This window comes from Euprymna scolopes, chromosome 6 (assembly GCF_053919585.1).
Source record: "Euprymna scolopes isolate OS-2025 chromosome 6, ASM5391958v1, whole genome shotgun sequence".
In the NCBI taxonomy this organism is placed as follows: domain Eukaryota; kingdom Metazoa; phylum Mollusca; class Cephalopoda; order Sepiida; family Sepiolidae; genus Euprymna; species Euprymna scolopes.
The window spans coordinates 68,071,407-68,099,365 of NC_136487.1; the positions used below are offsets into that span (position 1 = coordinate 68,071,407).

The 27,959-nt window shown below is 32.4% G+C and overlaps 1 protein-coding gene across 2 annotated transcripts in view; it reads right to left on the bottom strand.

The window, feature by feature from the left end:
• The window catches only part of LOC145277680 (uncharacterized), a 683,502-nt gene that overhangs the window by 250,531 nt on the left and 405,012 nt on the right, over nt 1–27,959 (bottom strand). For both annotated transcript variants that reach the window (XM_080129358.1, XM_080129357.1), the window contains exons 4-5: nt 19,147–19,208; nt 10,928–10,966 (exon numbers count right to left, since the gene is read on the bottom strand). In XM_080129358.1, the coding sequence (XP_079985484.1) occupies nt 10,928–10,966; nt 19,147–19,208 (101 nt within the window). The remainder of the gene's footprint in view (nt 1–10,927; nt 10,967–19,146; nt 19,209–27,959) is intronic.

The following is a 27,959-nucleotide window of genomic DNA, read 5'->3' on the forward strand; positions in this document are numbered from 1 at the left end:
AAAATTATTTGAAAAATAGAATATAAAACTATAATTAAAAAAGGACCTATACTATTGTTAACCATTATTTATGCCAAGTGTATTCGCTAACACAGTTCGAGTTGACAGAACACATTACAATATGGTACATTTCACACACACATATACATACACACGTGAGTGTGTGTGCATATGTATATGCATATACTTATTAAAAAGAATAATAGACCAAAGCTCTATAAGAGCAAAGATTCTTTGTGCTCAAAGTACCTCAGATATAGGATAAACTCGATAAGTGTATTAACCTAGAGCTATATTAATACAGAGGATAAAAATCAATAATTGTGAAATTATAAACGTGTGAAATTATAAATCAGCTTAAAAAAGAGAAACAAAAAAAATTATATTTTATATAAACGTGTGCTTTTATGTGTGTATGAGGTGTACCATACTGTAATGTGTTCTGTTATATAATTACACACACACACACACATACATATATATATGTGTATATATATATCTATATATATATATTGTTTTACGCGTGTGTGTGTGTGTGTTTTCTTACCTTCTGCAAAATATTTAAATGTATACATAACGTAAGTATGTAGGCAGCATCCTTTAATAAAGTTAATGATCAGGCTAAAGGCATTTAACCGGATGATTACTTTCAGGGATGATACATGAACCCCTGGCTGTAGCTTAGTTGCTACAAATATTTTCATACTACTACTACTACTACTACTCCTACTACTATAGAATTCTCCTCAACCATTGGCCAGTGTTGAAATAAATCCTAAAATCAGTCCACAATCTATAATATGTCATATTATAACGAGACTAGCTCTACATACACGGAATTGCCAGGTGAAAACTTATTGCAGGGCAAAGGGTTTAGTCATGTACTAATAGGTTGACAAGAAGGTTCTTGCGTAATGTTGATTTCAAATGATGTATTTTCAAATAAGTTTTCGTTACAATACCTTCAATATATGAAACAGCTCGCGATATCAACGAGCGTTTGACCTAAGAACCACTATTGAAGGCACAGCAAAATGGTGATTTAAGAAATTTCGTGGCGGCGAGGAGAGTCTTGAAGATGATGAGCATAGTGATTGGCGTCTGATCAATTAAGAGCCATTGTTGAAGCTAATCAACGCACAACTGAATTATATATAACGAATACGACGATTTCCAACTATTTATAGAGATTGGAAAGAAAAAGTTGATAATGGATGCCTCACAAATTGAATGACAACAAAAAGAAACACAGTCATAGATTGTCACCTCCCTTTCTTTTACTCAACAAGGACGACCCGTTTCCCGAAAGGCTTGTGACATGCGATGAGAATTGGGTTATTTATGAAAACCGGCGACGTTCAGGCCCATGATTAGAAGCCACGACACGTCCTGAAGTAAGAGTTGCACCAAAAGTAGATCATGTTGACTCTTTGGTCGCCCGTGACCAGTCTTATCCATTACGTTTTTTTTAATGCAGGCGAAACCATTACGACGAAGAAGTGCTATCAACAAATGGATGAAATTCATCTGAAACTTTGACAACAGCACCCAGCAGTAGCCAACAAAAAGGACCCAATTCTTCTCCACGACAATGCTCAACCGCACGTTGCTAAACAGACCCTGCAGATTTTGAACGAATTGGACTACGAAACTCTGACTCATCCGCCATATCCTCTAAACGTCGCGCCTATCGACTACCACTTTTCCAAGCATCTCCACTCTCGACAACTTTCTGCGTGAGAAATGCTTAAAAATACCCAAACGATGACAAAAATGACTGCAGTTGGCAAAAGGGTGTTAATTCTTATGGTGCTTATTATTGCTAATATATTCTTGTTTCAGTTGAGGTATGTTCATCTGACTTTAGTTTACAAACTGCGAGAAGTGTCTTGTAAACCTGATAGTTAAAACGACTATGCATAAGGATTTTACATCAATGTCTTCATGACATGTTACAAACAATTTGTAAGTAGAAATACATAATAAACGTACGAATCCTTTTGTTTTTTCTCGCTATTTTCTTACTAAGACTTGTACATAACTGTCTTTTGTTTTGGAGCGTGTCATATGGTAATATTGCATTTGCATGACAAATGAGACTAATAGCGAGTATAAGACTTTTCTGAACCAGAGTAGGAATAAAACTCGAAGCCAAAATTTCGTTCTTTTGCAGTGCACATCGGAGGTAACTCATCGTCAGGTCCCAGGAGACACATCTAGAGCATTAAATATTTGATATAGAATAGCAGGGACATAAAATCTAATCGTCAGAACTGGAGAAACTGTACAAGAAAAACGGCGGTTTGGGAGCTCCTTTTAGAGGATCAAAACTTTATGAAAGTGAAAAAAAGCAGTAGTATATGTAGCAAAAAGGAAAAAAAAATAAGAGGGAATTCTTACATGGCGCATAATATATTATTTCAATTGATTTGAAAGAAATTCATCTACATAAATAACACATAAACTTTCACTATAATTCTTACAACTTGCAAGTGCACAACAGCAAAGAAATGTTCTTAAACAAATTAAAGTACATATATATATATATATATATATATCCAAATCTATATGTATATATAAATGTATATGTATGTAAAAATATATATGTTTATATATATATATATATATATATATATATATATATATATATATATATATATGTGTGTGTGTGTGTGTGTGTGTGTGTGTGTTTGTTACAGAATACAAGGAAAACCTTGATGCCTTCGGTTTCAAATCCAAAATAGAGAGGACCAATATTTATTCTTCTATCTCTGACTATTTATACCTGTCTCGCACGCTGTTTCTGTGTGACAATTATAAACAGATGTTGTAGAGAGTTTAACGTAAGCAATCAGATATTGGACCACTTTGTTTAGATTTAAAATCCGCGGTACCAATATATGCTTCATCTTAGCACACACACAAGTATATATATATATATATATGTATATATATATATATATATATATATATATATATATATATATATATATATATATAGCTACACAGCGGCTAGTTAAAAGTTTAGTCCTAATTTTTAAACCAAATATTTTATAATAGTTACAAATATTACTATTTATTTTGTAAATCCCAACAATTTAATTTAATAACATTATGAAACCAGTAAAATATTAAAAAACTGAAGTTTTGAGATGAGGATTGGTTATTTATATTATTAATCATCGGACTACTGTTCTCATCTTAAGTGTGATTTTCACAACGTTTCGGTCGATATAACCTCCGACCTGCTTCAGGTGTATCTTGTCCAACTCGAGAATTTGGACGGAATTTACTTCCCGGGGATAGCGTGCTCTTGTTCCTTCAGCCATGACTGGATAGAGGTCGTAAGTAATTCGCAAATGTATATTTCGGTCGCCCACACTGAGGGTTGAACCTTCAACCTTCAAAAGAATATCACTTTTACAATGGATTTTTCCCAGTACTCTAACCATTGCGCCACGGATCCTTGTGGACAATTCTAGTACGAATTTTAGGAGACGTAAGTCTATTTTTATTTCTAGTTGTAAATATCACTTTATTACTAATGATTATATATTAATGTATATCTATTTCTATATTTAATACTTGAATATATTAATGTTTTTACTTATTACTTGTATATATTAATGTTTTTACTTATGACTTTATGTATTATCTATTGTTTATAATTACTGGTTTCCACATCGTATTTAATTTTATACTATGTCTACTTAACAGTTGGTTATTCCCCAGCATATGTGCTGCTTCTTTAAGTCGTCTTACTCTCCACCGATCCACTCTGTCTATAATTTTTACTTCGTCCCATAATATTAGATGGTTTCCCTTTTCTTTCCAGATATGGTCAGCTATACCTGACTTTTCAGTCTCTCCACGTATTACGGCTTTTCGATGTTCTTCTAACTGTACTTTCAACGAACGACATGTTTTTCCTCTGTATAGTTTTCCAAATTTACATGGGATTTCATATACACAATCCCTAGTCATGATTTTATTCTGTAGCGAGCTTGTCTCTCACAAGCGGTTTCCGGAGAGTTGAATCACACCCGAATACTCTCTTGATGTCATATGGATTATGTATTCATTACAGTTTTTTTTAGACAAGCCCTTCATATATGGTATAGAAACTATGGCGAGTTTCTGAGTGGTGCCCTTTTGTGTTTAGTCCAGATTTGTTGTTCCAAGTATTCTTCAATTATTGTGATATTCTATTAAGCGTTTATATTTCAGCTAACTTACATATTTATATATGTGTATGTGCGTGTGTCTGTGTGTGTGTATTAATAATGGTGTTTGGTTGAAAATAATTTTTTTTTTGTTATTTCGTAAGAACTGTTTGTTCTTAGAATGTAGTATTTCACACGGCGTGCATTCTTTAGTGGGAATCCGTCCAGAAAAATTAAACTAATCGATTACTTCAAATAAAAACACAACACGTATAAAATATTGGATGACAATAATAAAAATCCATAATGCAAGTCTATAGCAGACAATAAAATGCAGGCGGGTAGCAGATATAATCGAATTGGTGTATATTAAAACATTTCACGGTGGAATAACTTATGTAAATTCACCTTTAATGAATACCACATATGTATTTTCTTTCGTCGGATATGTGTTCGACTTTAGTTTTAGCATACGAGCCAGGGGTTATACAGTAGCTCCTATATGCACGTTAAAACGTAAATCGAAGACATATCTGTGGAAGGGATTCCCCGAGTCTGATCATTTTTCGAGGGAAAATCCGGAAAAAAACAACACCACAATAATCGATATCAGAATTGTCAGCAAAGAAAACACGCAAAGAGAGCAGTCTTATCCTTAGAAGATTGAATGACCTGGAACCTATTAAAAAGATGATGAATAGCAGACTTGCCATTATTAATAACACAATTATTGATTCTTCAAAAGCCATGAGGGCCGTCATTTTGAGATGAGATAGAGTCACGAACCATTTTGCAGGCATTTTTAACTCTTCTATAAGATTGTCTAGAAGCCTAGTTGATGAAACTCATTATAAGTTTAACGCGTGGGGATGGTGACAAATTGGGATAAGTTATCAGGAAGAACATTTAAGAAAGATTGCACCAGCAAGCTCTATGCAATTAGAATGAGAAAGGCAGTCAGAAATGCTAAAAATATATCGTGTCCAAATATTCTATATATGCACTTTAAATTAAGTAGACCAAATAGCCGAAGAGGAGGTTGTAGAGACTTTTCGCACGCACTTAGGCCACCAAGGTTATATATATATATATATATATATATATATATATATATATATATATATATATATTTATTATAATATAAAGCTGAACGTGTGTGTGTGTGTGTGTGTGTGTGTGTGTGTGTGGTGTCTGGTCACGAATAGGCTCCTATATGATTGACTATTTTAAAAAACTGATTACATATAGTGATAGGAGATGTATCGAGGATCAGGAATGGGTATGTTTGATCTGGCAGAACGGTGGTTCATAAAAAATTGTGGGGTCTGCATTCGCGCCTGGCCCCCAAAGTATGGAAAAAAATTTAAAAAAAAACGTTTACAAGGGTTTTTTGATATAGATGTACATAAGAATAATTTGATAAGTATGTTTCAAGTTAAATAGGAATGGTATAATAAAATTGTGGGGTCTGCGTTCGCGCGTGTACTCCATGGAAATATGGCAAGAACTTTAACAAAGACTTTTCATATATATCTGCGTAAGTATACTTTGATAATAATGTTTCAGTTTGAAGAAATATTGTACAATAAAATTATGGGGTCTTCGTTCGCGCTGACCTCCATAGAATGGAAATATGTCACAAAGTTTAACAAGGTTTTTTAAAAGGAGTGTGGGTCCACTATAACACTTTAATCTTAATTCACGTTAGCTTTTATTTATTTTTTTAAGTTGAATCATATTGTGTCGAATCAATTCACCTCATAAATTCACGTTCTTATTAAAGTGAAAGCCAAAAAATGTCGGAACTTTAGACAATTCTTGACGCAAATTTTGCCTAACTCTGTTTTTTTCCTTCTCCATTTGCACGTGATACTCTTTCGAAAATAGATAAATAGATAAATAATAAAAGATAAGAACCTTACTTGTTATCGTGTCAAAAGAAGGAAAAAACCTGGTCACGTGATTACGTGTCTTTTTAAAAACATTTACATAACCTTTTTATTTTATTTATATATCTGTTTAAGCTTTTTTTTCAATGTACTTGAAGGAATTCAGTTGATTACAACCCTTTCTGCGTGTTCTTTACATTACAATAGAACAAACCCTGAATCCGACGGCGCAATACTACACCGTTCAATGCTGTAAAACTGAAACAAAGCTGTTCAGCTTGAAAAGGGTGCCATTTTCTTCTTATTCATATTTATATCGATTCTTTTAACACACTAAATAATTACGTGTTTACTTTTTTAATATCCCATTTTGCTGTTTCGGATTATTTTACTAAAGTAAGTAAAGCTTCATTATTTAAAAAAAACTATTTTTGTTTCTTTGTTTTTCGATATTTCGTCGATATTATTTAGTAAGAGTGTTTAGCAGAAAAGCCAACAAACGACTACTCGAAAAAATAAATATACAAGAAATAAATGTTACCATAGTCAATAAAAGTTCAGTTCATGTTTTTTTTGTTTTGAAATAGTTTTTAATGCTCTTTACTTGAAATAACTTCAGCGAACCGAAATTAAAACGAAATTTGAGGCGATAACTACTTAAATGAATTTTTATATAAACTACACATGCCATAATCGAATATTCCTCAAGCACAAAATAACGGAAAACGTTAAAATATGTTTATAAATATTCCTTACGTTGACGGAACTCTCTTAAATTGTTAACAAAGAATGCTCAGGTGCCCCTCCTTCAAATTGAAAACGGGACTCTCCATTTCAAAGTCGTTGACATTATATATATTTTTTAAACCGGTTCGTCAATTAAAAAAAAAATTTTTACACACTACTTTAAAATACAAACCAATGAACTTTTCTACCATAAAAGTAACTTTTATTGACTATGGTAACATTTATTTCTAGTGTATTTATATATATATATATATATATATATATATATATATATATATATATATATATATATATATATATATATATATATATATATATAACATTTTCTCTTGGTAAGGAAACATCATTTTGTTGGCCACGCTACGAATGGAAACAAAGTTGATATAAAAAATATATTTTCGCGAAAATTATCCTTACTTTCATCATATTTTGCAACCCCCTCCTTTTCATAACCTATCATCACCGTCCATTTTCTGTAGGCTGTTTTTTAACCCAGTCAACGACGGGTACTTCTGCTAGTATATATATATATATATATATATATATATATATATATATATATATATATATATATATATACATATATATATATACGAGAGGTAACGACCTAGAAACACGCGTGTACGTAGATTACTGTTTTAAAAATAATAAATAAATAAAAAAATGTTATATACGTCCAAACAAATTAAAAAGGGCGACTTTCTAAGTAAATAAAAAAATGAGCTTCGAGCCGGAGCCAATATTGACCGTATGTATCGCTTGAAAAACAACAATAACAAATATACATATATCTATATATATCTATATATATATATATATATATATATATATATATATATTCTCTTATTATATATACCAATCCTTATTTAAGAAGCTCAGTGTAATTATAGTGAATAAATGACAAAAAAGTTATTTTTCAAAATTCATTAAAGTGACATATTAAAAGGTATCCGCAGCTTCTCTTCCAATTTTCGGATTATAATCATGTGAAATCGCACTTTATTTCCTTTACACTGATTGATTGTTACTATTTCTTTTGATGAGTTAAGGGCATAATAGATTCACTGATTGATATAATAATTAATTGATTGTTTTTGCGCGCTACGAAAATGATACTCTCTAGCATTGTAAATGTCAACTGAATTAAAGGAATAAATTATAAGATGGTCAACAGATTGGTTTCGGTATATAGTTTTTTCTGTTTTATTCACTGTATATATATATATATATATATATATATATATATATATAATGTGCTAGGACGTTTTCATCTTAAGATTTACGCAATTATGCAGAATGTAGAAACCATGCATAAATACTGTAAATGTGTAATACTGAAATGAAACGATTCATCTAATAGGAATGTATGACAAAAGGATAAGTAATTAATTGACGGGCGATTTTCTAAGAAATATGCAAATTAGTTATACTTTCTCCAGCCGCTTGCAATAACCACGACAGATTATATTAAAAAGGTTCGTTTTAATAATTTTTAAATAGGCTTTTTGATACCAATGTCAGAGTTAGAAAGAAACTCGACTCCATAGTTAAATACATAGTATTTAGTATGTGTTTGTGAATCATTCCTTGTAACTACTTGCCTAGCAATCCGTATAACATACCTCGTGTTACCCACTGCATAACTTGTATAGCCTATTGCGCTGCCAGGTCCTTTTTGAACTTACACAAATCAACAGGGTTTGCGTAATTTTAAACGATTCCATACATTCTGTTTCTCCTAAATATATCTTGGTGTCAGAGTCCTTGTCATGGTTCCGTGCATTGGTTAAGTATACTCTATCAACTAGTAATTATTAATTTACAAAATAGACACTTAAGAACAAATTATTCTACATTGGCACTTATTCTCACACGTCTTGGATGGGTCGTTCTTTTCTAACGGGTCTCCAACGATCTTACTACACTCAGGGATATCTGTGTATACTTGAACGATTCCAGAGTTGCCAAGATTTCTAAGTATATTCCGACCTGGCGTGTTAGTCCCTGCCAGGGTCTCGTCTATGGTCTAAATATAATATATCGCTTATCAATTATTAATTTAGAAAATATTGCCTAAAAACAAATTACTTCAACATTGTAACGTATTCTCATATGTTTAGACTGGATCGCTCTTGTTTGAGAGGTTAAGAGAGTAGGTTTGATTGTTTTTTTTTCTGGCTGCTGTTTTTGACTAATATTACAGAAGCCCTAGCTCTTATGTAGTGCTCTACCATTAGTTATACCATACTGGGATGACTGTGCCCGTATGCTATGTAGAAAAGTCTCCTGCACTTATCATTTACGGCATTTGTAAGAATACAACATAATACGTATGGGCCCGATTAATGGATTACTTGTGTGAGGGTACTGGTACCAAAAATATCATATGTTCCCAGCTTTTTCTATGCGAAAAGTAAAACAATTATAAATGCAATGTGATTAAACACTTCGCTGCTCAACTTCCTATAAAGCGTGCCCCTGTAAACATTGTTGTCACATTTAGGCTGGTGCATCTGCTACTAGAATCTCACTCTTGTACAGGGTTCAAAAGAGAGTCGCTAACCTGATAGGTCCTGAACTGTCATCTAAGCTTCAGCCTCTGTCCCATCGGCGAAATGTTGCATCCCTCTGCCTGTTCTACAAGTATTTTAATGGTTAATGCTGCGACGAACTACAAAAACTTGCACCCCAGGAAGTAAATACCCCCGACAAACCCGACAAACAGCAAAATCCCACCCCTACACAGATGTAAAAAAGGCTTCTACTCTAATAGTTTCTTCCGCAGAACTGCTAAACGTAGGAACTCCCTTCTGAGGCCTCTTTTTTCCAACTGTACTGACATGCAGAAGTTCAAGTGTAACATAAACATACATCTTGCTACTAAATTCCCTGCATAGTATACCTGCAACTTGTGGCCCCGATACTAGCCCCCTACATCAAAATGGCACCGTGCCTTAGGGCGAAAATGGAATAAAACATGTTCTGTAATGCATTAGTAGTCATTCACGTTTCAGTGATAATGTATCATTTTCGGGCGTATATGAGTGAACCATACTAATATACGGCATGTATTTACAGCAACATATTTATCTTTATTATACATAATTTACTCTAAGACAAATTAATATTTGCATAACCCGCTTCTTATTAGATCTACTTGAGAGTGAAAATAATTATTACGTTTAGTTGCAAAAAATACGGGTGAGTCACGGGAAACGGATGTTTTTAAGGGAAATATAATTCTGCGAATAGTTCAACAAAAATTCTATAATGTACATAAAAAAAAAAACATTTACTAAGCAAAGCCGTTATGGATTATTTAGAAGCGAAAATTTTTCACAAATGATGGCCATTTTCACAAGCATAACATTTGAAGCCGCTTTCTAAAGTTAGCCTCCACTTTCATTAAAATTTCTTCATTTATTTTATGTTGTTGGGTTTTTTTTTTTTTTTTCATGTTGTGCAGTCTTCACTTCTCCAAGTGTGCGAGGTTGCCCAGCGTAGACGCGTGATTTAAAAAAAAAACCTACATAAAATTCGCACATGGAAATATCGGGGGATCGCGAAGGCCACTGGAGATCTCCAAAGCGTGAAATGACATGATTAAGAATTGCAGCTCGAACAGCAGTCATGGAGTCTATAGCTGTATGAGTAGTAATCCTATCAAACATTTGAATATACATCCTTTTCCTGGGACCCACCCTGGATATAAACTGACTGCAATATACAAGGATTGAACTCACAAATTTTAAATTTGTAGATATTTTGGTTACCCCATCCCTATTATGACTCATGTTTCCATTTATCTTTAATTCACTCCTGTGAAATTATATCGGCTACTGATTTGACGAACAGAGGGAAATATGGATTTGTACATACCATTATTGCTATTGATTGTGTCTTTGTCTCTTTTCCTTTCGTTGTGTTTTTTACTCAATTATAGACACTAAAACGACTGCGCAGTATTGCACTAAATTTACCTTGAAATACCTCGCAATACCGGGACCGAATTGCGGAGAAGCATAACACTGGCATATAAAAAATATAAACAAATCCAATGTGCCCATAATCAATCAACGTTATCACGTTTTTCATTTTATATAGATTTGACAAAATTTTGTTACGTACCTTTTGCATTGGAAGTGCCATTTTTCTTTTCAGGTTTTGCTGTAACAATAAATAAATAATAAATGTTTAACTTCGAGTTGACATTAATTATGAACGCACGTGAATACGCACACACATACATAAACCCTCACGTATACACACACACTATGGAAAATATACATATATATATATGTATATATATATATATATATATATATATATATACACTAGCATTTCAGTCCGGTGTTGCCCGGGTGTTTGGATGTGTATGTTGAACAAAAAAAAGTGGTAGTAGGAAGGCAGGCTGGAACCCGTACCGCAAAGGAGGAAAAGAACGAGGTAAAACCTAACGTTTATGCTGTTACGACATTTTTTTTAATTAATGCTAGACAATCTAAAGGAGAGGATAACTTTAAAAAATATCGGCAAAAAAAGTGACCCCCCCCTTTAGAAAAGTGCCTAGTTGAAGGGGAAGATATTAATGTATTTAGCCAATTTTTCGATATTTATAAGGCCGGCTTTCTAGTATCTATCTTATTCGCCTGAAGAGTCCTAGAGTGAATGAAACGCGGAATATTTACTGTAGATAACTTACTATATATATATATATATATATATATATATATATATATATATATATATATATATATTCTCCATTCTGTAATGAAATCACGTTATATTCAGAAACGCTATATTTTTATATACATAAATATATAGCAGTCATGTCACACAAAGTTTGTGAGTAAAAAAATACCTTTATCCAGCTAGTGGAGAATTGCATTTGTAAGAGAGTAAAAGAAAAAAACAAACTATAAGTTAGACTACATTTAAAAGGAGTCCTAGTTTGTAGGTTTTCCGGGGGATCCGTAAAATCAAGATCAACTTAAGATGAACCATGGATGTTGTCCCTACGCCGATGTAAAACCCCAAAGAGTGATATTTGTCCCTTAATGCTATAATTGTTATGCGTCTTGTGTAAACAATCACCAGACGACTAAGAGGCGCATTTATATCTAGAGGATCAAATATGTATACATGTCAAGACTTAATAATATATACATCCCTCCATGTTATACAAAATCCCCACACTGTATCACATTTTCGTTCTCAGATGATTCGGCAATATCATGGGTGTGCCAATATGCAACAATGCTGCGAAACTGTTGTGTTCGTGAGAAATTATTTCCTTTTCCAAATTAGACAGTATAATAAAAAAGCAAATTTACAACTCAGTCCGAATCGTTCGACAACAGTAATTATAATTTCCTAAAACTGCCGATTACGTGGCATAAAATAAGTGTATGTAGGTAATAATGGTCAATATTTACAGAACACATCTGTTGTCACTTTAATAACGATGATTTCGTCCCTAGAGTAACTTATTATAAGCAGTTACGCAAAGTATGGAGCGGGGTTTCAGCATATGATGTTAAACGTTATATGACCAAGCTGATTCGACATTATACACAATTTAAATGATCTTCTTACCTAATATAAACAATGTTGGTAAAAACATAATAAATAAGCTGCTTATAAGAAAGGTGACTTTTCAAGTAAATTCTGGTTATTTGACCTGGAGTAATTACCATTAAAGGCAGGATATTGTGTATGAATAGTATCTTTTTGCGATTATAATAAATATGTGCAGAACATATTGTTGAAGTGGAAATATATCCGTATATATATATATATATATATATATATATATACATATATATATATATATATATATATATATATATATATATATATATATATCCACACAATAGTTTGAACCGGGTTTCATCAAGGGGGGTAACTAAAAACTCAATTTTCGCTAATTGTCTTCGAAAATTGTTTTCATAGAAATTAATCTTCGATCATATCGTTTTCTTACATTTTGGATATTTTAAGTACTGCCACTTGACAAATTGTGTAAGCGCCAATTGGTTTTAATTTAAATTTTATATGTGAATTTTTGTCACTGAAAACAGTTTTTGAGGACGATTAGCGAAAACTGAGCTTTACTTTCCTGACCTAGATGAAACTCAAGTTCAAATTAGCACCTATACTCTCTCTCTCTTTCTCTCTCTCTCATACACCCCCATATATATATATATATATATATATATATATATATATATATATATATATATATATATATATATATATATATATATCCAGGCCCGTAAAAGCATCTTAAGATTAAACTCCATTTATAGAATAGAAGAGATCAAACTTAAAAAAACACGCTAATATGCAAACACGCTTTCCATATATATGAATAAATATACATATACATTTATAATTTCAGAATGTGAAAGATGATATAATATTATCACAGTCAACCAATTACGCTGTTCGCACGAGCTATGAAAGGCTTCCATTTGTAAGTTTTCATGACTCGTATCAGCTGCAATGTTGCTTGTTCATAGTAATATATAATTGTCTGTATTTTTGAGATGAGGTGTTTTCATTTATTGAGATTGTCGGACTGACTTCCTCATCTTGGTTGTTATAGTCACAACGTTTCGGCCGTTTTGCCCTCCGCCCTTCATCAGGTGTTTTTTTTATGTTTTTCTTTTTGTATCGAATTGGGAAACAGTTTGTTAGGAGTCTCGAACCAAACCCTTTATTATTATTACGGGGGTACCGTGTTCGGCCTCCAGCTAGGCTCTGTGAAATAGTTTTTGATTCTCTGTTTTGAATGTTACTTTTCACTGCCTTCGCTCAGGATTGAACTAAGCACCTTTGGGTAACTGTAAACTTTGATACAACGTCTAGGACCACTCGGTCATATGTCCTAGTGACACCTGATGAAGGCCGGAGGGCAAAACGGCCGATACGTTGTGACTATAACAACCAAGATGAGGAAGTCAGTCCGACAATCTCAATAAATAATATATATATATATATATATATATATATATATATATATATATATATATATATATATATATATACATATATAGACGGTTACAGATTGGAAAGTAAGCGAATGAAAATTAATCTCAACTAAAATCTAATAAAATTTGAAACGCTATGCAGAACTCATGCAACATAAAGCGCCTAATGGCAGCTGGCCAAGCGTACAAAGCTTTTGGCCGACGAACAATAAACTCCTATAAAAAGTTAATGCGTTTACAAATTCGAGTCTCTTTATGGCTGACGGAAATGGATATTTTCATACGTTGCCGTTATCAACGTGTTACAGATCTGCGAACTATGTCCAAAGCTTTTTGTTCTGTTTGTTGTGTAAGTGGTCAAATTGTAAGTATCAGTCAAAAAACAATAACCAAATCGTGTGATTCAGCTTAACATGTCGTCCATTTCTCTTTCTCTTTAGTTGGGTTTTATGTTTTTCCTTTTGTTACGTGTCATTAGATACGGTGCACAGCGAACGTAATACAATAGAGTTGTGGCGAGGCAGTTACAACACACACACATACACACATACATACATGCATACATGCATATATATATATATATATATATATAAAATATATATACAGTGATGATCATATTTATTGGCACGGTAAAATAAAAGTTAAATTTTGTCTAATAAATTCTAAAAAAGGGATTAAATTAAAGAAAATAACAAAGTATATTATGTATTTTTAACTGGCCTTTCCGATGCAGCAATCGGATTTTAGAAAAAATAAATAACAAAGGAACAACAAACATAATTTCAAAAAACCCTTGTTCAAAATTATTGGCACGATTTATTTAATAATCAATTGTATAGCCTTTGGCCTTGATTACCTTCCTCAGTCGCTTTTCATAGTTTACAACCAAGTTTTTGCACTCTTCAGTAGTAATTTTAGCCCACTCTTCCTGACAATACTCCTCCAATTGAATAAGATTCTTAGGCTTCCTTTGCATTACCCTCAATTTTAATGTTCTCCATAAATTTTCAATTGGATTAAGGTCTGGGCTTTGTGATGGCCACTCCAAAACATTAATATGATTGTCCTCAAGCCATTTCTTAGTCAGTTTAGCCGAATGTTTTGGGTCATTATCTTGCATGAACCACCAACGACGACCAAGTGAGAGCTCTTTAGCAGAGTCTTTCAGGTTTTCATCCAATATTTTAACATAATCTTCCTTTTTTATGCTACCTGTGACCTTAACAAGTTGCCCTGGTCCAGAGGCAGCAAAGGATCCCCAAAACATCAAACTGCCTCCACCGTGCTTCACTGTGGGTATGGTGTTCTTAGGCAGGAAAGCTTCGCCAGATTTTCTGTAAATATAAGACACTTTATTATGGCCAAATAACTATTTTCGTTTCGTCAGTCCATAGAACACGTTTCCAGAATGCAACATCTTTATCAATATGACGTTTTGCAAAGGCTAGTCTTGCTTTCAGGTGCATAGGCTTCAATAAGGGAGTCTTTCTCGGACGACATGCTTTTAAACCAGCTCTCTTCAAAACTCTACCAACTGTATGTCGAGATACATTCACTCCAGAGGTGCTCTGTTCATCAACAATCTCCCCAACAGAGATCCTTGGGTTTTGTTTTACTTATCGAACAATTTTCCGTTCATCTCTTGGGGAAAGAATCCTTTTTCTCCCTCTACCCTCTAAACTCATAACGTGGCCTTGCGATTTGAACTTGTTTATTATGGCTCTAACAGTGGATTTGGGAAGGTTTAGCTTCTTTGAAATCTTATCATAGCCCTCCCCATTGGTATGGCATGCTACAACAAGCTTCCTGACGTATTCGCTGTGTTCCTTAGTTTTAACCATGGCGATTGAAAATTATAATTTAGTCACTTATAATAGTTTAAATAAATCGCTATCTAAAAATTATCTGAAAAAAATTATTCACTGAATTAGCGTTAAACAAGCATAATATGGCTATAAAAAAGTTCAGAAAGCACGTAAACCGGAAATTGATTGATATTATACTGATACTAAAAGAAAAACAAAGCCGTGCCAATAATTTTGAACAAGGGTTTTTTGCAATTATGTTTGTTGTTCCTTTGTTATTTATTTTTTCTAAAATCCGATTGCTGCATCGGAAAGGCCAGTTAAAAATACATAATATACTTTGTTATTTTCTTTAATTTAATCCCTTTTTTTAGAATTTATTAGACAAAATTTAACTTTTATTTTACCGTGCCAATAAATATGATCATCACTGTATATGTATATATATATATATATATATATATATATATATATATATATATATATATATGTATATATATATATATATATATATATATATATATATATATATATATATATATATATATGCTAGCAAAAGAACCCGTCGTTAACTGGGTTCGAAAACAGCCTACACAAAATGGACTCTGATTTATGAAAGTATGATAGGTTATGAAAAAGAAGAATTGTAAAGAGATAGATTCGAATTTGGGGGTATCAAAACCAAAGCAAAATATGATGAAAGTAAAAATAAAAAATAGATAAGCCCCATAATTTATTATACCTTACTTGTTCACACTGAAAAACTTATCACAATATTCTGTGGATCTATATTAAAAAACTTTTAAACTTGGTGACATATTTCCATTATATGGCGCTCAGATGCGAACGACCACCCCATAATTTTATTATACCATATTTATTCAAACTGAAACATAATTATCAAAGTATACTTACGCAGATAGATATGAAAAGTCTTTATTAAAGTGTGTGCCTATTTCTATTCCAGTGAGGCCAGGTGCGAAAGCCATCTCTATTTAAGTTAAAACATACTTATCAAAGTATTCTTATGTACATCTATATCAAAAACACTTGTAAACGTTTTTTATTTTTTTAATTTTTAATTTTTTATTTCGATACTTTGTGGAGCAAGCGCGAACGCCGATCCACAATTTTAATGAACCACCGTTCTGCCAGATCAAACATACCCATTCCTGTGTCTCGATACATTTTCTATCATTATATGTAATCAGTTTTTTTTAAATAGTCAACCATATAGGAGCCTATTCGTGACACACACACACGCACACACACTCACACACATATATATATATATATATCTTTACATATAAAATAAAATAAAAATGACAATTAAATTTACTAAAATGATCCCAGATGGTAAAACTAAAGTATATTATAAATATGAAAGAATTAATAGTTATAAAATAATCTCAACCAGATGTAAAAGCTCGATAAAACCAAATAGGAGGTAGAGCTTATAATAAGAAACAACAGTAAATATAATATAATATAATAAAATAATATAATTATATATTTATATATATATATATATCTTTAAATATATATGTATATACATTAATATATATACATATATATATATACATTAATATATATACATATATATATATACATTAATATATATACATATATATATATATATATAAATATATATATATATATATATATATATATATATATATATATATATAGAGAGAGAGAGAGAGAGAGAGAGAGATAATAAAAGGTTAATATTTTCGGGAGGTAACGTAACTAATAAAGTTTTAACAATACAAGTGTGCTCAATACCGAAGTACGGCAAGATATCCTTTCTATTTGTTTTTACATTGACTTACTATATCACTACACATTGATGAGCATGTTTCGGTCAACTAGTTACTAGTAACTAGAGCCCTCTTTATGTAATACAGCTTATCCGAAAGTTAAGTCTTTGCAGATTACAGACTTAGCTTTTGTGTAAGCTGAATCGCCTGAAGATGTCTCTAGTTACTATTAAGTAGCTGATCAAATAATGCTCATAAATATGTAGCTTATATGAAAGAAAAAGGAGGTATTTATATATTTATATATATATATTTATATATATATATATATATATATAAAGCTGAATGTCTGTGTGTTTGTGTGTGTGTGTGTCATAGGCTCCTATATGGTTGACTATGTTTAAAAAAGTTATTACATATAATGATAGATGTATCGAGACACAGGAATGGATATGTTTGATCTGGCAGAACGGTGGTTCATCAAAACTGTGGAGCCTATTTTCGCGCCGGATCCACAAAGTATCGAAATAAAAATGTAAAAATTAAAAAAAAACAACACGTTTGCAAGTGTTTTTGATATAGATGTACATAAGAATACTTTGAGAAGTATGTTTTAAATAAACAGGGATAGTATAATAAAATTGTGGGGTCTGCTTCGCACCTGGCCTCCATGGAATGGAAATAGGCACAAACTTTAATAAAGACTTTTCATATCTATCTGCGTAAGTATACTTTGATAATTATGTTTCAGTTTGAATAAATATGGTATAATAAAATTATGGGGTATTCGTTCGCACCTGACCTCCATAAAATGGAAATATGTCACAAAGTTTAAAAGTTTTTTGAATATAGATCCACAGAACATTGTGATAAGTGTTTCAGTGTGAACAGATATAGTATAATAAATTATGGGGCTTATCTATTTTATTTTTACTTTCATCGTATTTTACTTTGGTTTTGATACCCCCAAATACGAAGCTATCTCTTTACAACTCTTCTTTTTCATAACCTATCATACTTTCATAAATCCGAGTCCATTTTGTATAGGCTGTTTTTAAGCCCAGCCAACGACGGGTAGTTTTTCTAGTATATATATATATATATATATATATATATATATATATATATATATATATAATATCTTAGGAAATCAAGACGACAAAATATAAAATTAGAACATCATATAGTGTATTGTCTTATGCGTTACGATGCTGTCACAACCATTAGGACAATTTTGAATATTATAATCATTTAAAACATATTCGAAAGTAACTATTTTTCAGACGGCGAAATAAACTATGAATACGCTCATAACGTTTATTTTAAGAGATCAAGCAGCTGGACCTACCTCTACATATATTTTTGTTTATTATATTTCCGATAGCCTACGAATTCCCCAATCACCCCATCTTCGTATTTCTACTTTTTAAATGATATTTAAACCTATGTTAATACTAATATAATTTTTTGTAGGTTTTATTATTTTAATAATTCTTTTTCTTCCTCAATTCATTTATTTAATTGATTTATTTCACAATTACTAATCTACTCCTTCAGACTGTAGTTTCTATTTTGATGTTCCACAATTTCTCCCAAAATCTACCATGGTTTTGTATAAACTTTAGTAACATTAATTGTAGCGACTTATGGTAATTTAGTTTTCCATTAATCAATAAAATAGTACATATATATATATATATATGTATATATGTGTGTGTGTGTGTGTGTGTGTGTGTGTTCACAGACAGATATATGCATATATTAAGAATATATCATTTTGTAATACTTACCACTTGTAACAGCTGTTATTATGAATTTAAATCCTCTTCCGACTGGACCCGATTCGTCCGTTCTGAAAATAATAAATAAAATATTGCACTCAGAATACATCATATGACAGTGTGTAAGTCATTTGTCAATTTGTAAAAATAGGTTCGAATCTGCCGAATATTAGTAATTACCACTTTCTACACTGATGACTGCGTAAACACGAAAATCAAGTGTCTTAATGAATCAATATTACTTTAAATAATTGTTTTTAAAATGTTATCGTTATGAAAAGTCCCCTCTTCAGGAAATATGGTTGAGAACTCGTTACAGGATTAAGAAAACCCGGTCAACGTAAGCTCTAAATACACTATTGCGATTTCTTGTCGTTGAATACTTAATAGCTGTTTACTCTTTATAGCTGCTGATAGCGCATTTAGAGCTACTTACTATATTATAATTATTTTTTTTTCTTATAGATTTAAAGTAGAATGCCAGCCTACGAAATAAAAGATAACGGTTGGACTGGGTTTAAATATCCCGACTAGCAGTAATTACTCCTTCATACACTGATAATTGCGTAAGCATAAAACACTTCTGTCTGCATGTATAAGTTTTTTAACATTTATTTTAAAATAATATACTTACATATATGTTATCTATACACGTGTGTGCATTAAATATCGTATGTGTGTATGTGTGTGTGTGTGTGTGCAAACAACGTAAAGCCTCATTAGTATAAAGAAAATGTGTGATCAGCTGCTGTATGTACTCTCCGCTTATCTCAACGTTGTTTTAAGTCGTTTCTGGACTGCGCACCATTAAACTTAAGCAGTGCTTATTCAGAAGTCGTATGGGAGAGGGTTGCGCAACCCATGCCATTTAATTACAAACGCAGCTACCTTTTAGAGAGTATTCGGTGTCCGTCGAGACTGAATTGAGACTATATATATATATATATATATATATATATATATATATACATATATACACCCCCCACGCATATATATATATATATATATATATATATATATATATATATATATATATATATACACACACACACACAATAAAACGACAATATTAATTTAAAATTGAAAGGAAGAAACAAACTGTACAATGATTTGTCTGTTCAGTGGATTAAGTTCAAAAGAATAATTTCGAAGTGTAAAGTATATCCTGTCCAGTTTGTGCTGTGTATCCCGGATGGAAATATGGATCGTTTTGTGACCTTTATCTGGTAGTTATTATATTCGTCAATTAATTTTAGGTTGTTTTTATATTCTTGTGGTGAATGAAAGGTCGAATTTCAAAACGATACTGACCTTGTGAAAATCCGTCGCCTCTGTCGAAAGTTTTAGGCACACATGCAAACATACATACATACATATATTGGTAACTAAAAATTTTCGACCCAATCCTATCTCTGAGTAAGCTTTATGTAAAATTTCAAATGTTTAGACCAGAAAGTGTCTGAGTAATTTGGTAGAAACCGCAGAGATCAATTTTTTAAACTTTGACCCCTATTCTTACCACTTAATACTTGTTGTTTGGGGCTAAAATCATGTTTTTAAGTTAGATCCATGTCTAACCTATATCTAACATTTCAAGTGTTTAGACCCAAGATTGTCGGAGGAGTTTGGTAGAATTTTCAAAGGTCAAATCGTTGAACTTTGACCTCTTAACAGCCAAATGTCTGTCCGAAAACGAATTACACAGGTTTTCCCAAATCTCAGTACCTTGTATATCGAATTTAGAGTCTGTAGACTTAAAATCAACACAGTTTTTGCATAGGGAAATGCACACACACACACACAAATACACACACGTGACCCCCCCCCTGTAGAGAAGTGTCCAGTTGAAGGTGAAGATATTAATGTTTTTAGCCAATTGTTCGATAGATAGATATATAGATAAACTAATAGATTAAACAAAAATATATACGTATACATAAATATATATGGAAACAATTTTTGTTTACTGTAAAGATTTTACGCAAATATTATGCAAGTATGAATCCTGTAGAACATCTGCATGAATATAATTACACACACACATATATATATATATATACATACATATATATATATATATATATACACACAGAGAACAAATTAGAATTAACCGATGTCAAACTGATTTTAACTAATGGTAGTTTTGGATATGTGGGAAGACTTCTCTTTGTTTTGTTGTGTCCGTGAAGTGGAAATAAGGGCGGATTCAATTAACTGGCACATGGATTTATTATTTATGGGTCTTATAAGATTTTCGTTTTTGAAGTCAAAATGAGGAACTTGTTCCATATTATAAGAGAAAATGGCGTTGAGTGTTTTATGGTTATTTATGTCTCTTTTGTGTTCATCAAATCTCTTGTCCAAGTTTCGTTGAGTTTCTTCAATGTAGAATTTTTCGCAATCTAGACAATACAAGGAAATGACTATACGCCAGCCTTTACTATATTCGTGGGGCTTGATTTTTATTCTTGGATTATATCCATAATTATCGATTAAGTCATTTGAGATATGTTGAAAATCTATTTTGTTCAATTCTGTTATTGATTCTACACGCAAACATGACGGTTTCCAAATTAACTCGACATTAAATAGAAACTTATCCTTACCGGCTAAGACGTTATTGGCTTTCGGGCCAGGATAAAAACAGAACCATCTGTTCTTCAGATACTGCACTTAAATTTCTTGTTCTCTCTCAGTAGAGGAGCAATCTTTCACGTCTGAAGCAATGTTTGCTTTTGCTCCTTTTCTCCACGTTAAAAAACGACCCTGGTGTCTAATTCTGTCCCGTGGGGAGGCATTGTAAATAGGAACATTAGTATGTATGCGAGCTTGAACAAAATAGGCTTCCAAATATCTCAAGTGTCACTTACAACTGGATTAAACTAATTCTTTATCAAGTGACTTCATCGACAGGTGCGGATATAATCCGGAAATATTCATCCAACTGTAACTGATCGTTATGGTTATCATGGTATTTGTTTGCATTTGCTGATATTACAATTTTCCTATTTTGGGCGGGTAAGTTCTACCTTAATTAGTCGTTTAGTATTTTACAGTAAAGTTGTGCTTTTATGTGCAACTGTAAAAATGTTACTGCTAATAAATTCTTTATTACTCTCCCGAGTAACGTCGCATAGACGTGCTACTTGTAAACAAAAGAACCAAGAATAAAAAAATATATATGGTTTCTTAATTTTTTATATGGGTAGTTATCTTATTTTAAGTGTTTTTGATACACAGAGAAACCGCGGGATACGTCATTAAAACTAAGTAACAAATTACAGCACAGTATATAATACACATGTATATAATCAAATGACATTATAGATAACACCGTAACGCGGGGAAAATGCCGTAACTTGGGTCCGGGAAAAACATCGTATCCACATCGTAAGCTGAAAAACCGTATCCAAGTGCCAGCATATCCCAAGGTTCTACTGTAACAATTCAGGTGGTATAAACTTGTTCAGTTTTATCTTACCGAACTCAAAAATTCGCACATACCCGTGGCATAACGTATAAAGCACTAGTTTAATTCAGTTGTAATGACATTCTTCCGGAAGTGTAAGGTTCACTCGTCAAGAATATCTATACGAAAAATACGATGTCTAATTATTTAAGGCTTGTTTTATGAAACAAGAGCATGCTACCCCCGTGGATTAAAAAAATAAAAAAATGATTACATTTTCACCCCAAACAAGACACATTGCCACTTTGATGTAGGGGGCTACTATCAGGGACATAAGCTACAGGACTATTATATGACGAGTTGAACAGAAAGATGTCGGTTCACGTTACACTTGAACTTCTGCATGTCAGTACAGTTGGGGAACCAGGAACTCGGAAGGGAATTCCGAAGTCTAGCGGTTCTGGGGAAGAAACTACTGGGGTAGAAAGCTCTCTTAGATCTAGGGATCTCAACTGTGAAAGGGTGGAATTTTGCTGCTTGTCGGGTTTGTAGGGGGTATTTACGTCAAGGGGGTACAAGTGCTTGCTTTAATAAAGGATTACGTTCGAAATTTCCGAGATCGACTGAAAAATTCCTGAATGCAACAAGATATATCAGAAAAAGGCTGGAGAGTGCATCGACCGAAAATGTGCGAATAACTCTCAAGGTAAGATTCGCATTCTGAATAATCAAAATAGTGCAAAATAAATGGTAATTTAAATACTCTAAATAATATATATCATTAAGATATTTTTATTTTGTTCCGACAAACTTAATTTAAAACTCAATTTGAATTAAATGTGCTCTCATTTCAAAACCGTTTCTTCTGACTTTTGAATGAAAAAATTTCGCTTTTGTTTATTTTCTATGAACTAATTCCAAGTGATACGAACGGCATTGTTTTGCTTCCGTATTTATTGGCTTTTTTTTTCGATCGAAATTTCTTTTCTCGTTGTTTTTTTTTTTCTTTTTTTTTTTATAGAACTAACAGGAAACCTTTCGAAAGGGCCAAAGTCGACAACCATGCAAAACAAAGACTACGACTGTTTTGAACGCTGATGGGGATCAAAATGGCGATCAAAAGAGATTGAAGAGCGATTGATGAGGAAGGGGGTGCCGGCTGGTCAGTTCTTTGTTGGTCACATCTTTGGCGGATTTGACCATCCATCATTCAAATGAGCAATCTAGTAGTTCTAATCCTGACGTCGTGTCCGACAAATTGTTTCGGTTATTGATGTCTTCTTGGCTTGGTCAGAATATCAGAAGAAAGATTTTCGGGGGCCATTTCCATGGAAGGGGGCATATTGTAATAGGAGATTTAGATGGAAAAGTAATGGTAAAAAAAAATAGAAAACAAGTTAAAGGAGAGAATGAAAAAAGAATAATAAAAAAAAGAAAAAGTACTATATATTAAAATACGTAACCAAAAGTGAAAAATGAAAAGCCAACCACACGCACACACGCACACACACACACACACACATATATATATATATATATATATATATATATATATATATATATATGGAGAGAGAGAATAGGATCGATAGAGAAAGACAGAGAGAGACAAACAGACAGACAGAAAGAGTTTGATATTTTTTCTTTTGAGGCAATGGATACGTCTAATAATTTGTCGATACCTCTTGTTTCACGGATATATTAGAAATTCAACTAGTTATAATAATGATTACTTATGTAACCGATCTTCTAGTCGATGTATTTTAATCGATTTGTTGGCCGATATCTTGATAATGTATTCTGCTCCACTGGCTAAATTCACAATGTTTCCGTGAAACCGAAGATATCGAGGAAACATCAAATTAATGTATAATGCAAATATATGATGATTGCAACGTCTTGTCAGACGAGTGTCACTCCCTCAGACATTTAAAATCCATGAGCCCAAATGCCTGAGGGAGTATCTATACAAATATGATGTTACAGAGTCTTAGCTTTGTACGACAGCTAAGTCTCTCTCTCGGTTGAAACTGTTGAGATCCAGCAACAAGCAAGAGCAAGATAGCCAGCAACAAATTAAACTGCAGACCAGCTTAATGCGGGTAATGGTCTTCCGCTTTATGGTTTTTTTAAATCAGAGATTTGCTTCTCCTAGAAAGGCTGCCTTCACCACGGCTTACGGGAGCCCTCTCCACCCCAATACACACACACACACACACACACACACACACACACAAATATACACGGTGCTAGTTGGCCGTTGACCCAGAAAAAGAGTTCATTCGCCGTTTGGAAGGTCTTGTTTTTAATCCTTCAGGGAGACTAGTCGCCCTCCTCACCAAACAGTTTAGTCGCCGGTGACCCGACCATGAGTCAGGTAGTACTGGGTTACATGGTACCAGTAGCACATGACATGACCTGACCATGCAAATATATATATATATATTTATATATATTTATATATATATATATATCTACATATATATATATATCTACATATATATCTACATATATTTATATATATATATATCTACATATATATATATCTACATATATATATAGTGTATGTGTGTGTTTGCTCTTGTACACATAATATAAAACACGTGTTATATCATCTATAATCCTAAATAATATCATGTAAGGAGAGAAACAGATAGACAGATAAATAAGTAGATTTAATTTATCGTTCGTTTTTACAAACTAAATAATAAATACAACACATGGGTTATGATAGTGTAGGTGTAAGAATCGTCCGTTTAATCTATTTTCTGAGTTGGTTTCAATGATCAAAATACCACATTCATTGCATATGATAATCTATTTATATATAGAAAATAATACACATATCAATATATTTAGTTGACAAGAAAGTTTTTGCGGAATTTATAATTTTAAATTCAAATTCTGTATTTTCAAATAGTCTTTGTTATAATACCGGTATTTATATATCATTTTAAAGTGGATGGGTTGCTGTATCTAATTGTTTAAATTACAATCGTTTTAAAAGAATTGTCTTTTTTTTTTCACAGTGTTGAATACAAGATGGAAAAAAGCGAATTCGCACAATTTTCTCATTTCAATTCAAGCTAGGTCGGAAAGCTGCTGTAACATCCCGCGACATAAACGAAGCGTATGGCACAAGAGTCTCTATTTAACGTACATCACAATGGTGCTTAAATTAGGGGGATGGCGTTCCGGCCCAACTCTTACGTAGATAAATAGATAGACGCGTACATACATACATACATACATACATACATACATACATACATACATACACAGAGAAAAAAAGAAAAGATACGAATATAACGATAAGACATCATATAAACTTATGGAAAAATTGAATAAAAGCAACGAATAAATAACGAAAAAGGAAAAAAACGATATTATTGGTTGAAATAATTAATGTGTTGAACAGAAAATAACAATTCATTAAAAGAACTTAATAGAAAAAGGAAAAATACTATGAAAAAAAAACCGATTTGTTAATTAATAAAAGAAATTTTAAAATTAAAAATGGAGGGAATATTGAAGTCTTCTTGTGTGAAAGTGACAATGACTCGTCACAGTCTCTTTTATCTCCAAATTGTCTCATAATGACAGCCTCTAAGGCTTTCTTTGAGCTTAGGGAATAACAAAAAGTCACAGTTACTAAGGTGTGGACTATAGGGAGGGTGAGGTAATATCTTGATACCCATCTTGGTGAAATAGTCTGTGACAAGGATGGAGCATTCGTACAAATCTTCCGCATCTCCAGTTGCTAGTGAATAACTGTGTGCACAGTTCCCACACTGATATCAAACAGTGTACTTATCGTCGCTATAGACACACGACGGTCCTTATCCATGAAATTCTTTATTTGGCGAATCAACTCTGTTGTTCTAACTTTCTTACTCCTCCCACATCTATAATCATTCCTCACATACTCCTCGTGTTCCTTGAATCACTTATATCATTCAAAAACTAATGCTCTAATATTTAGAAACCGAGAAAAATAAGAGAAAAAAACAAACGAATAATACAAAAACAATGTAATAAAAATGTAGTGAAAAGGAAGGATATAAATACGAAAGACAGAAATAAAGAAAGCTAAAATAGATTTCGAACAGAAAAAAGAAAAAATGAAAGAGAACAAAAAGAAACATGAAACCAGAATGATATATAAAATCGATAATGATAATAAAAAATTAAAAAAAGGATGAAAAAAAAATATAAAGATTCAAAAATACCAAAGAAAAGAAAACAAAGAAAAAACTGAGTAGGATAAAACAAAACATATTGCATGCTAAAAAGAAAAGAAAAAAAACACAATGGTTATAGAAAAATGGATGGAAAGGGACTAACATTTAAAAACACTGAACATCTTTGAACCCTCTTTCTAAATCCTTTACTTCATCTATTCAAGGTATGTAATTACAGGCCAAGTATCATATCACATAGGAAATGAATACTGTCGTCCATTTTCTGATGTCAAAGAACGTTATTACAAAACAAAGAAAAAAGAACAAGTGTTTTCAATCTGCACCTTCCCCAATAAATAATAAATCAATATAAGGATTCGATCCGCTATAGTCAAAGACGACAGGAAGGGTAGATTTTCATTCGATACGACACATACCTATTCTCCTGGATTTCTTAACATCCTAAATCCTCTTAAGATTGGAGTATTTACCAAGTTATAGTATAATATTTGAGTTTTCCGTATGCCTTGACCGGTTTGAACACCGATCTCCTAGCCCCTTAAAAAAACCCTAGTTATAAAGTCTATAATCTGCTATTTCAAATAAATAAAAATAACAGACGGACAGTACCTCTGAGAGTGATCTGTGAACACTTGTAAAATTTATATTAAAATATTAAGGTTACCCAGACCAATAGAAATGTTATTGAAACTTTAATCATGATAAACTTATGAAAGTTCTATTTCAAACTTAAACTTGATTGGGGAATACAAACATTAAAAGCCGGTCCAATAACAAAGCCTTTTTTATAAAAAGGCTTAGACGCATCTGGAGTAAGTTGAGCCCAACGGATATTAAACGTGAGAAAACAACTGACATGTATTTTCAAATAAATATGCTTAGCGTCTAAAATGAAACGCTCTGTTCAAAAGGTAAGCGTGATAAACAAGTCTACGTACAGAGACTATTATATACATATGTGGACGTATCAAACAGAAATAACAATGCTATGTCAAACTGAAGCATGACAGACAAACCGACATTAATAGTTTCTATACATATGTTTGGACGCGTTTTAAGCTACGTTACATATTATACTGCTACTTACAGTTACGATACTTATGGAGTATAGGGGTCCTGCTAACGTAGAATTGGCCGGGTTGATTTACGAAAAACGCCGGAATTGACCGAAACGTTGAGCGTCTCAAAGACAATACAATAGAACATATAGAAAA